At 46.0% G+C, this 12,455-nt stretch overlaps 2 protein-coding genes across 2 annotated transcripts in view; one reads left to right on the forward strand and one right to left on the reverse strand.

The window, feature by feature from the left end:
- NDUFB8 (NADH dehydrogenase (ubiquinone) 1 beta subcomplex, 8, 19kDa) overlaps positions 1 to 3,317 on the reverse strand; it is a 6,208-nt gene extending 2,891 nt beyond the window's left edge. The window contains exon 1 of the mRNA XM_010567709.1: positions 3,301 to 3,317. The gene's annotated coding sequence lies outside the window, so the exon portion shown is untranslated. The remainder of the gene's footprint in view (positions 1 to 3,300) is intronic.
- On the forward strand, positions 2,158 to 12,140 carry HIF1AN (hypoxia inducible factor 1, alpha subunit inhibitor). Its single transcript, XM_010567708.1, has 8 exons — positions 2,158 to 2,349; positions 3,525 to 3,775; positions 5,047 to 5,195; positions 6,958 to 7,103; positions 7,586 to 7,692; positions 8,085 to 8,148; positions 8,411 to 8,521; positions 9,721 to 12,140. The coding sequence occupies exons 1-8, from the start codon at positions 2,173 to 2,175 to the stop codon at positions 9,763 to 9,765; spliced, it is 1,050 nt and encodes a 349-aa protein (XP_010566010.1). The 5' UTR covers positions 2,158 to 2,172; the 3' UTR covers positions 9,766 to 12,140.
- The last annotated feature ends 315 nt before the right edge of the window (positions 12,141 to 12,455 follow it).

Genomic DNA, 12,455 nt, shown 5'->3' on the forward strand with positions numbered 1-12,455 from the left:
TGGGGCTAGGGAGACGGCGGGGACGGGGCGAGCCCAGCCTCCGCCCGCGCTGCCGGGTACAACCCCCTCGCCTCGTCCGGGGCGTTAATTAATCAGCGCCGTTAGTGCAGTACTGACACAAGAGCTAATGGACGGAAAGGGCGTGAGTGCGATGTTTCACTCTGGCTGTCACGGTCCGAAGCGGGGCGATGGGAGCTTGCGGCAGGTATTCCCTTCCGGAGGCGGGGCCGCCCCCTGCGGGGCAGCCCCCTCAGCGCTCAATGGGATCGATGCCCTGGCTGGAGGTGTTATGCAAATCGCCTTCTTTGTATTAAAGTTAATACCCGAACGTAATCGCCTTATCTGCGTGGAGCCAGGGAAACGCGAACAGCTGAAATGACATGTTAATTTAGCGATGCTGTTCTTCAAACGTAAGCGATATATTATTGTAGATAAAATCGATATGAGCATTAAAGGATTTTGCAGTTTACTTCATTATGTAAACTCTGTGGTAGTCGAACTCATTTTCCTTCAGTTATTCACATCAGCTGTAATGGCTAATGTCTCTATAACGATCTACATTATAAGCCTTTGCAGATCAAAAACTATCACAGACAATTTGTCATTAAAGTCATTCCTTCTAATAACAACATTAATTGTAAACCTACTAAGTGAATGAAGATGGCGATGAACCACAAAAATACATCTGAGATACGGCTTGCCTGAGGTGGGGGCATTGCCGCAGGCTAGAATAGGATCCTTTCATTTATCCCAAAGAAAGGCCTCGTCATGTCATTTTAGGGACTAGGGACAGTATCTCAATTCAGCCAACTCCCTTATAACCAGTATATGCAGTAAAGTTAGTATGTCAATTAGTTATTCAATAAAGTTACTAACTCAGAGCCCAACCCTCCGGTGCAGAGGCTCCTGGTGTTTTCCATGGAGCAGCATTCGGTCCCTGTCCCTGCTCTGCAGCGCGTGGTGGTTTGGGGACAGCAATGTCGTGCTGGAAGCGGGGACCTTCGGTGCCTGGCTGCACCATTGATCTGGGCTCAGACCTCGCTGCAGGCTCAGATTGTGTTTGGCTGCTCCTTACATCAGCTCTTCACTTTCTGGCTTGTGCTTGAATCTCCCACAGATGTGGCTCAAGCTTCCTAAACATGCGAGTAGTTTGCAAATATGTTGTAAAGATTTTTCTTAACCTGTACAGGAGCAGTGCTGTAGATTTAAAGGGCGAGGGGGCATTAATTTTCCTGGAAACTAAGCATATTAATAAATTTTGGAAGGAGAGAGGAAAATAGATTGCATTCTTTATTGTCATGAAGGCAAAGTTCTATGCAGCCAAACCAGCAAATCTACCTGCTGTAAGATGAAAACCACTGAATGCCAGAGATCGAAATTTTCTCAAGAGCTGATGCCTAACGTGGCACGCATTCTTGGGGAAAGGGCAATCATCATTCTTGCTGCTTCCAGTTTAAAAGCAAAACGTAGGCTTTGTCTCACGTGATAAAGATACACTAAGAAAAAAAATCAGTAGCTCTGGCCCTAGACACGCAATTCATGCAATCTTGCTACAACGATGTAGTCACGCAATGTCCGTTCGTGATCGAAAGGCGGGCGCTAGTTACGCTGAGCAGCGCTAGGTACTTCTTCTTGTTGCAGGCGTCAATTAAACCCCTAGCTTTCAGGCACAAACGCCGCTGTACGTCTCCCGCAGACGGCCCGAGGACAGCGGGCAGTTCGCTGCTGCCGCTGGGGTCCCACACGGCAGCAGAGCAGCTCCCCATTTTGAGCCGCGCTCCCGGCCTGGCAGCTCTGGCGGCCTCCAGGGGAAGGGGCCGGCAGCTGAAGGCACGCAGGGTGGCACGGCGCCGAGCACCGGGGGCCACGAAGGCCCGCAGAAGGCTTCACAGACAATCCTCTCCCTTTTCGGTTGTGTTTTTTTTCCCGCGGGTGGTCCCGGCCCCCACGGGTGTCCGACAACCTCGGAAGGGGCCAAGAGGCGGAGAGCCGCAGAAGCCGCCCGCAACCTCCCCCCGCGCGGGGGCGCTGCTCGCCGCCGCCGCCGCACCCTCCTGCCCTCTCCATGGTGCCCCCTGTGCCTCCCGCCTTCCCCTTCGCTTCCGGCGTTGCCATGGGCGGGCAACTTCCGCTTCTGGCTTTCTAGTTCCGGGTTCTCCGGTGGAGGTGGCGATGGCGGCGGCCTCCTCCTCGGCGGCGGCCGCGAGCTGCCGGGATGGCCCGGTGGTGGCGGCAGCGGCAGGGCCCGGCTGGAGCGACTCCCAGTTCCGTCGTTACTCCTTCGAGACGCGGCCTATCCCGCGGCTCAGCCACAGCGACCCCCGCGCCGAGGAGCTCATCGAGAACGAGGTGCGGCGGCGGCCCGGCCCTGCCCGGCCCGGGGGCTGCGGCGGGGCCGGGAGGCTTGCGCTTTGCGGCGCGGGGGTTGCTAGCCCTGCCCGTCAGGCTGGCCGGAGCAGGGCCCGCAGGGCGGCTGGCAGAGCGCGGGGCTCTGCCGGGTGCTGCTGCCGTCCCGGGTGCGCTCGCCTCCCCATCCCGGCTCTGTCCCTCTGGGCTACCGCGCTGCCTGCCGCGGGGCGTCGGCCGAGCCCCCTCCCTGCGCGGACTTGGTTGTTGCCCCTCTCCCGATCCCCTTAGTCGTAGTGGACGTTTCTTTTCGGTGCCCCAGCGTTGAGTTGTGGAATTTGCAGGAAAAGTTTGCTTTAAGTGCTTTGTTGTCCGGATGGAAATCGTGGAAATGTTGTGTAAAACCATGGGCACGTGTTCGTTATTTTCTAAGTGAGAGTGACCACAGACGTGAAGGTTGCCTTGCAATAATGGCTCTTGTGTTGGTTCTGGACAAGCTCAATCTCGTTTTGGTAAGATTGCTAGTTGTTTCTTTTCCTTTAAAGAAAGCCTGCAAGAAGGGAAGTTGTGCGTGCACAGCTTGGAAATGCAGCAGCTGTCATTCTTGTTTAGGTTGCTTACTACTTATAGGTGAGGGGATAGGCAGTGTCCTTTGTCTTCCTTTTGTAGTGGTTCTTTTTTTGGTGTAGAAGAGATGGGGTGAGGTCAGTTTTTTGATGGCTGAAGGTTATCTGTGATCCTCTGAGAAAAGAGATGAGTGCTGTCTCTTGTTTCTGGATTCAGAGGTATCTTTCTGCCAGCCTTTACGCCTTCATAGCTAAGGCTGGAGGTGACCAGACAGAATCTACTGTGTCTCCTTGTTACGTGGCAGGACCAAGTAGGCCTAAAACTGTTCCCGGCTAGTGTTTGTCTAACCTCATGTGTTAGAGATTAGCTAAGTAGATAGTGGAATCTGTCCCACTGCTACCAGGAGCTTGCTGCAGGAGCAGGCCACCACTTCCTTGAAACTTCCTATCACATTTTGCTTGTTTTTCTCCCCAGACCAAGGCACGTGATTACACTAAATGCGTTTTCCAATTCCCCATTTTCAAAAAGAGGTGGTGTGGTTGCAATAATGAATGTGATCATTCTCAAGTTCAAGAGGTCCTTGAATCAATAAACTTCCTGTTTTCCTCTAGGAGCCTGTGGTGCTGACAGATACCAATCTGGTTTATCCTGCTCTGAAATGGGACCTGGACTACCTCCAGGAAAACATTGGCAATGGGGACTTCTCAGTGTATAGTGCCAGTACACACAAGTTTTTGTACTACGATGAGAAAAAGATGGCCAATTTTAAGAACTTCAAACCCAAGTCAAGCAGGGAAGAGATGAAGTTTAATGAGTTTGTGGACAGACTCAAAGAAATACAACAAAAAGGGAGTGCTGAGAGGTAAGTGATCTGTGGAGGTTTTTCCATTTCTGCAGGGCTAAGTAGGGTGTAAGTTTCTTATCAGTGAGTGTTGATGACTAAAACCTCTCAAACTTTTCACTTTTTTTACAGCCCTGCTTTTCCTGCAGGGCTGCTAGTTGACAGCAGCCTTGTTACCTGATTAAAAAAGTCATACCATTAGTTAATCAAACTGTTCACATTGTCTGCAGAGATTTATTTATTTATTTTCTTCTCTGTCCGAGGCGGTGTTTGAATAGAGAAAGCCTTAAGCTTCACTTTCTTTTGGTGGACTATGATATTGGTAGAGGAGCTTAGTTATGAAAAGATGTAGGCTATGGCACTCGGCCTTTTTTACAGAATACCAAGGCATCTGGTGCTAACCTTCTTTCAGAAAGATGAAAAAAGATTGCATATGTACCGTATATTTGTTGGTAGCGATGGCCTACACCACTAACAGAGCTGTAAGTTACAGAGAGGAGCTTTACGTTTATATGGAATATAACTATTAGCAACTGTTCTTAAACCCTTAGTTAATTTTATCAGTCACCAGCCCTCTGAAAGGACTTACAGATGCTTAATTGTGTCTTAATTGGAAGCAACTCTGTGTCTGTGTCCACTTGTTGTCCGTGCCTTTCTCTTCTTTCTCAGCTTTGGGTGTGCTTTTTCCCAGAGAGAAGGCAGTCCTTGAGCTTAAAAATGCATTTTTCTTCCAGCATTGTAGACAGTAGTCTGTAATACTGCAGTTGTTAATACAGATGTTTGATTCCTCTGATCCTCTATGTCTAAACATAAGTGTGGCTCTAAAGTAACTTGATACTGAAACATACTGGGTTTCCCAAGCCCTTTTTTGCCCTCATGCACTTTTACTAGGAGAGGTAATTCCTATTGCAGTTAAGTTAGAGTGGTGGCATCTATCTGGGGATTATTCATGAATGCATTTGATATTTGATAGTGGCCAGTCTGTTTAGAGTTTCCTCCTCCTGCACTGCAAGGGGGTTGTTGTTGCTCTAAAATTCACTTTTTCCCTTGTGATTGTTCAAGCAGAACTGAGTTCTGTTCCTCTCTGTACCAGGAAGTCTTTCAGCAAAGTTTGGGGAGTTTTTGAAACTGTTTCCTTCCACAGTTGTTTATGGTGTGTGGTGACAGAGCAGAACGTTTAGGGGAGTTATGTATCTTTGTTTTGAAATCTTTCTGAAGGGATGCAGAGATATGTCTTTATGTTCATGACAAAGCTGAATACTTGATTTCTGCTTGTCTCTGGGAATATACAGGCTATATCTGCAGCAAACCCTGAATGACACAGTTGGAAGGAAGATTGTGGTGGATTTCCTTGGCTTCAACTGGAACTGGATTAACAAGCAGCAAGGGAAACGTGGCTGGGGTCAACTGACTTCTAACTTGCTTCTTATTGGCATGGAAGGTAAGCAATTTCCTCTGATTGGAGGAGAAGGGGAAAAGATTTGGTCAGCAGTTCTGTATTTCAGTTCCAGAAGGTCTTTCAAATGGATTTTCCACTAGTTTCTAAGTGTTCCCTCAAAGCAGGCAGTTTAAAGCTTTGGGTTGGGGGGGGCCTGTTGTCACAACTTAACTTGGGTTATAGAGAGGAAACAACCAAAGGAGTAGCTTGTATCTCCCCAGGGACATACTGTGAATGCCTGGATGTAATCTGCTCATGGAAAGGCTCTGTGTGGTGCTGGTAGGGCTGTGTTTTCAGTAATTGCTAATCATGTTCTGAGACCTGTTTATTGTTTGAAAGCTTCAGATGCCGTAGATTTAAAATGCTCAGAGTCTTCAAATTTAAAATGCAAAAGGGTTTGCAAGTTGAGCAAAGTTTGTGTTCTGGGCTTTTCTTAGCATGTCCAATGTCTACCTAGGAGGAAATGCTGATTATTCTGTGAAGCATTTGTTCTTGTTTGAGCTGGTACACTGTGGGGAGGAATTCTCTTTCAATTAGGAGCTGAATTTCTTCTTGGGGAGGTTGGAGGGCATTGGAGAACTTGAAGATGGATAAATTGTAAAAATATCTGGATAGAGTGGAATTCCAAATCCATGTGGAGACTGACTCATAGGCAGGCACCTTAGAAGACAGAGGTACTACTACGCTGTTGACAAGGAGAGCATTCTAGTAGAAAGTAATCTCAATAACTGGGCAAGGAACGTACACAGTTTTGTGAAGTGGGATGGCCTATAATCAATGTGGCCATCACATCCAATTATAATCATCCAATTACAATTACTTGGCAATTCATAGCTGTTCAGTTGTGACAGCAGATGTTTTTTCTCCTTTGCAACAAGTCATGCTCAACTTACAGTAGTTTGTCTTTGCCATGTGTTTTACTAGCTGAGAGAAGAGAAGAGAACTTCACATAAAAGCACTGCACCAACACTTCCCTACAGGTCATGATATGATCACTAAAATCCTGTTATCAACAGTTTATGCACAAGAACCGAAGAATTGTCTTGAACCAGTGTTCAAGGAGCATCTTTACAGGAGCATGTGATTGTATGATCTATTTGATGAAGTTATGGGCTTACCTGTTATCTTAATTCTCTTTAGTGAAAATACGTATAAAGAACAAGCTGAAAGAGTAATATCTGAATTGGCAAACACCCTGAAAAATGTAGTTGTGAGGGGTAAAAAATGTCCCGCTGTATTTAAAGATTTGATTACATTTAAGACCTAGTGGCAATAGTCAAGCTTCAGAACTGTTAATCAGACTGAGGAGGTGCTGTTGGGACACCCAATGACAAAGGGATTTGTTTACTTGTTCTTTTGCAAAACTCCTAGGAGTTTTTTCAAAATCAGACTGTTAAACTCCTTTTCTCTAGACTAATAATTTTTGAAAGTCCATTCCACAACTTGTCATCTAAAGAGAGTGCTTTATGAAAAAGCTTCCTGTCAACACTCACCATCTGCTGTTCATGGAAACAAGCTGGAAATCCTAATCCTGTAGAGCATAAGTTGCTGAATATGGATTTAGAATGGAAATTAAGTAGCAACTGCTCAATAAAGGCAGACTGATAATAGTGATCAATTTGTAATGTTCCTGTGGTCATTTTCCTTGTTTAGTTTTCTAAATATGTGAGAGTGTATTTACTGTCTTTAGCAAGGAATACAACTTGCTTCTGTCTTTCAACCTGTACTGAGAGTGTCTTGTTTATCATCTTTTCTCTCTGTGTAGGGAATGTGACACCAGCTCATTATGATGAGCAGCAGAACTTCTTCGCTCAGATTAAGGGTTACAAGAGGTGTATCCTGTTCCCTCCTGATCAGTTTGAATGCCTCTACCCTTATCCTGTGCACCATCCATGTGACAGACAGAGCCAGGTGAGAGTAGCAGATCTGTTCTCTGCCCTGTGCCAAAAAGGGGCATTTGTGAAGATGCTAGGTGGGAGGAAGCTGCACTGGAAGGAAAGCTGCATACCACTTGCTGAGCTTTTGCAAAACCTGTGTTCAGATCTGTTAACTGGTGAATACATGGAAAGACTAGTGATGTTTTTGTTTGTGTCTGGTCCTGACTTCCAAGTGCTAGGGCTATAAACATCCCCTTACTGATAGCACAACTGGGCTGCAGTTGCTACCTTCTCTGTTCTGTTTCATTGGTCACTTGGTCAAACACAGATTTGCTTAGAGATAAATTGCAGGACTCCTGTCTAAGTTGGTGGTACTTTGGGGGTACTGCAGGACCTCACAATGGGAATGCAGAAGCCATATAAGGAAGATCAGGATGATTTGATAGTGGGAGCCAGTAATGGGGACTTTCATTGCAGGAAGCTCTTCTGATTTTTCTTAATGTTTTCTTCTGTTAGGTGGACTTTGACAATCCTGACTATGAGAAGTTTCCAAACTTCCGGAGCGTGGTTGGCTATGAGACGGTGGTGGGTCCGGGGGATGTGCTATACATACCTATGTACTGGTAAGAAGGATGGTGGGACTGCACAGTGACCAGCAAACAGCGATTTAAAAAGTGTTCTGCTTAAAGTGTTGGGTTGGCTCTTAAAAGACTTTTCTTTTGACTTCTCCAGCAAGTATGATATTTTCTGTGATATCTTGGGCCAGTCTGCTTCTACTTCCTGTCTGTTGGATGGGAGTGGTAATTCTCCCTGATGCTGCGTTATTGTGCAAGTACTCCACTAATGTGTGCGAGATCTGTATTTAAATAAGGGGAGTTTTCCAGAAGTTCTGAGGTCTTGATGATGGAGGTATAGGTCAAGGCTTGTCTAGTGCTGCCTGAACTCATCCATCCAAGGTATTTCACTATAAGCTACAGCAATAGTTTATTTTCTTTTTTGTGTGGTTTCCATGCAGGTGGCACCACATTGAGTCTCTCCTGAATGGGGGTATTACCATCACTGTGAACTTCTGGTACAAGGTGAGTACGAGCACCTTCCTGTACAGCTTGGATAGGTCTATCCCAGAGGATTTTTTCAAGTAGAGATGTTTTGGCACATGTCAATATGAGAACTTCATTGGATTTGGTGCAATGAATCCTTTGCTTGCACCAAATCCTTTGCTTTAAAGCTGAAAGCTACTTTCTCCCTTTAGAGTGGTGTGTGAAGAACTGGGTGGCTGGGAGAAGGTGGAATAATCTGCCAATTCAGGAAGCATGCAATGAGCTATTTTTGATATTTCAGGGTGCCCCAACCCCAAAGAGAATTGAATATCCATTAAAGGCTCATCAGAAAGTGGCGATAATGAGGAACATTGAGAAGATGTTGGGAGAAGCCTTAGGAAATCCACAAGAGGTACAAAAAAGAATCATATAGTCACTGCTGTTGAAATCATTGTGGCTTAATGCAAAACTCGAGATGCCAACTATTTGGCTCTGCAGGTGTCACAGTGAGGGTAGAGGAAAGCAGGGTTGCTCTGTTGCTGTGAATGGTTCTTCCCGCAGTCTTCAGAAGGTCCTTTGGCTACAAAAAGGCAAGCTCTTTAAATTATAATTCTGGAGAGGACCACTACAAACAATGGAGTAATTGTTCTTGTATGTGGGGGAAGGTGTACTTTGGCTTTGGGCACTGCCAGGAAAGTGTTGCTCCCAAACTCCCTATAGCCTTCAGTGCAGCAACAATACCGAGTATTTGCCAAAAAAAATGAAACTGTTTTACCTGTTGAATCCAAATCTCTTAAATAAGAGAAATCTCTTCTAGTAAGTCATGCACTTTCCCCTTAACGCAGGTCTTGGTCATCTCTGAATTCATTGCAGTTTTAACCAACTGGTATTTAAAAAAACAGATTGAAGTACTAAGAGTATGCTTTTGAAGATCTCTTGCTGATCTGAAATTGGAAATACTGGATGTGAATAAAAATGTTTTCATGGTCTGTAACCCTTACCACTGTGCAAGAACTCCTCCTTAGAGCACTCATGCCTCTCCCCTGAGATTATTTTACTGCCATAGCATGCTGAACTTCCCTCAGTGATCAGGCAATGCTGAGAAATGGGGAGTAGTCTTGACTGAAAACAAAACCTTAGCAAAATTGTCAGTCCTAGCCTTCCTTCCAAGTGACCCTAAGGACCAGAGATGATTCAATAAATTCTGAGGATTCGACAAGAATGTTCCTTCTCTGCCCTGCAAAAAGCAACCCCTGATGACTATTAGCTCCTTTTAATAGCAGCTACTGAGAAATCACAAATCTAGGGTGAAAAAGTTTCAAAAAAAAATACCAATGGATGCAACGTTTTGGTGACAGCTAAAGTTGGGTGTTGGCAGAGAACCTTGCAATTTTGGTAGGGTATTTGAGAATGTGGTCAAGGATGCCCCAGTGTTTTATCTAGAAAATACTTTGAAACTGACTTGGTCTACCTTGGGCTCAGTTTGTGTGCTGAGATCCTCTGCCCCGGGCTGCTCAGCTTATAAAGTGTTGTGATGCAGAGGGAGCAGGCTCTGCAGCTGCCATTTCTCTGTAACTGTCCTAGCTAACAATCTGTTTCTGCTTTGAACAGGTGGGTCCCTTGTTGAATATGATGATTAAGGGACGGTATGACTAATGCCTGGCTGCCTGGGTGACTGATGTTGGAGCTGCTTTGTTCACAAGCAATGGAAGATACTGAGCGCTAGTATTGCACGCAGCACTTAAGAGACTGATGGGTTTCCTGGCCCATCCCTGCCCCACTACAATAAAGGGGGCTACTGGAACTGCAAAACCGTTAGTACCCCATTCATCCTCCACTCTCATCTAACCGAACCTCCCAAGAAAGAGTCTGCACTTATTGGAAGCTGGATTCATGTTCACTAACTTGTTTTTTCTCCCTCTGCCCTGTTTGCCACAACAAGGAGCATGGCTTCTGGCACTTGGATGCGTTGCTTCAGGATTTTCAGGCATTTGAAGAAGAGCTTGGAGGAGAACCAGGAGTGATCTTGTTTCCTCAGCCTCATGGGGTTTGGGCCTCCTGGCTGGGTTTATGTGTTGGTGCCTGCAGTGGATATAAGATGGGAAATGATAGGTCTCATGGTCCTCTGTTGTTAGAGGACCTGTCCATGCTCAACTCTGGCACCTTTTTTTATAACAGAAACAACTATGTGAGATGGCCTGTGTGTGATAAGCAACTGGACAAATGATTCAGTTTCTTCAACTTAAGACATCTATGCTTTGGACTTAGTACAGGGTAGACATCAGAGTGAATTCATCTAGTGTATGAGCGCCAAATCCTGTGCTCTCCAAATAACATCTGTGTTGTAGGAGTGTAGATAAACCTCCTTTGTGATAGCTTTCTCTGGGGAGTGAAGGCTTCTCTTCTGCTCTTCTGAAGCTGCAGTGTGATTAAAAGGGGATATAGCGTTATGAAGGGAGATGCATAAATGCCAGGGCACTCTCCAAGTCTTGAATGATTAAGCCACATTTTTAAATAAAATTCCCCAGGGGTGCCGAGCTAGACTGTCAAAACACAGTGTCAGATAGGTACAGAGGCTCCCATCTCCCCACCAGGGGTGCTGGCCCCTCAGACTAACACGGGAAAGAAAGTGCCCTTTTTACTGAAACTGCAAGAACTCAAGTGTGTGTGGCTGCGCACAGGTGCGCGTGTTTGTGTGATGTTGTGTGGCTCCTGTCCATCAGTTAAATCCATGCCAGTGTGTGGTTCCCTTCTTTGTACAGTCATGTGAAAGAGGTCAGGGCTTTCTGTTTAAATGTGGTTAAGTTTATCTTGATCCTTGTATTCTGGGACTTGACATGGCAGGCTGGGAAGTGACAAGACCAGGGCACAGGAAGCATACAAGCCTCTATTTAAGAGTCCTCAGCAATCACCCTGAAAAATCATTTTGCTTTCTTCCTCCTCTTCCATGTAAAAGCCTTAGGCTTATATGGAGCCTGGCTTTTTATTCCCTGAGGTGTGCTGCATTGCTGTCCCTGGTTTGGGGTGTGGTGCAAAGGTCTTGTATATTTGATGCGGTTGTAATGGGTCCCAAGAGCTAGAGGTGTGAGAAGCTGTTCATAGCCCGTATATCTCATCCCAGAGAATAGTGGGGAATTTGTTCTGTTGAGACTTCAGTGCTTCGGGGCTTGTTCTGACATGGGATTCTGACAAAAGTGTTGAGAACATGCTGCTCAAGAAGCACTCCATCTTTGGCCTTGGGTCCCATCTTTTGCTGGGACAGCTCCTGTGCCACTTGCAGTGAGCTTGTTTTGCACAAAGGTGAAAGGCTTCTCAAACAGGAGGTCCCAGGGGCTAGGTTTCTGGCTGCTTTACAGGTCAGAACAAATGAAGTGTAATTGGCAGCTGCAGCGTCCTTGTTTAAGAAATACATTTGTGTCACTGAGTAGTCTGACTGCCACACTACTTGTTGCAGACTCTCCAGAGCTGTGGTTAGATCCCGACAAAGGTCACTCAGCTGGATGCTTATCAATGCTCAGCATTTGGGCAGGTGGGGAAGAAGGCTAAGCTGCTGACTCTGGCCAAAAGCAAGGCCTTCCCAGGAATCCTGGGCACATGCCCTTGGTTGAAAGATGCTCAAATGTAATCCCATCTCTGTGCTATTTATTCAGTACATGGTAGTATCCAGTACTACTTGTTAGACACCATCAACTCCTGAAGCTCAGGGTGTGAGTTCATATCCCATGTGGAGAGAGAATGGTACTTAGAGAAGTTTAGGATCCTTTTTTTTTCTTTATTTGCCAAAGGTCTAACTTTTAAAGTGTCTGAACAGGTTTTGCTGCACTTGACTTCGTGAAAGCTCATTTACAATGCACTGATGGACTGACTTCCCCCCCCCCCTTCCCTTTTCACCTTGTGCTTTCAATGCCCCTTGCCATGGTATTGGGAAGCTGTGTGTGTTCTCTGCTAGGGGTGTGTGTGCAGGGGGTGGGGTGTGACAAACACACGGTACCTTCTGAAGTGTAGTTCTTAAATACAACCAATGTTGAACAACAGAACTGTGTGGCTTTTGTTTTGTGAGCTGCTGTATAGGAGAGCTGTATAAGGAGATGTGCATATAAAGCTACCTTTAAGTCTTTCTAGTAACTCCACTTGTGTTCTTCACTGGTGAAAGCTGCTGGTCTCCAGAACTGCCTTCAAAACAGCAATACCAACTGCATTACTGTGTGTCTTCACAACTTTCCCTATCCTACTTCCATAAGCCTGAAAGGAAAGCTGGGAATAAGATGGTATCCTTGAACTCTGTCAACAGCAAGTGTTGGTGGGGAGGGAAGAAATTCCCCTCCCTGCTGACCTGAATGGTGTCA

This window comes from Haliaeetus leucocephalus, unplaced genomic scaffold (assembly GCF_000737465.1).
Source record: "Haliaeetus leucocephalus isolate CR32 unplaced genomic scaffold, Haliaeetus_leucocephalus-4.0 Scaffold229, whole genome shotgun sequence".
NCBI lineage: Eukaryota > Metazoa > Chordata > Aves > Accipitriformes > Accipitridae > Haliaeetus > Haliaeetus leucocephalus.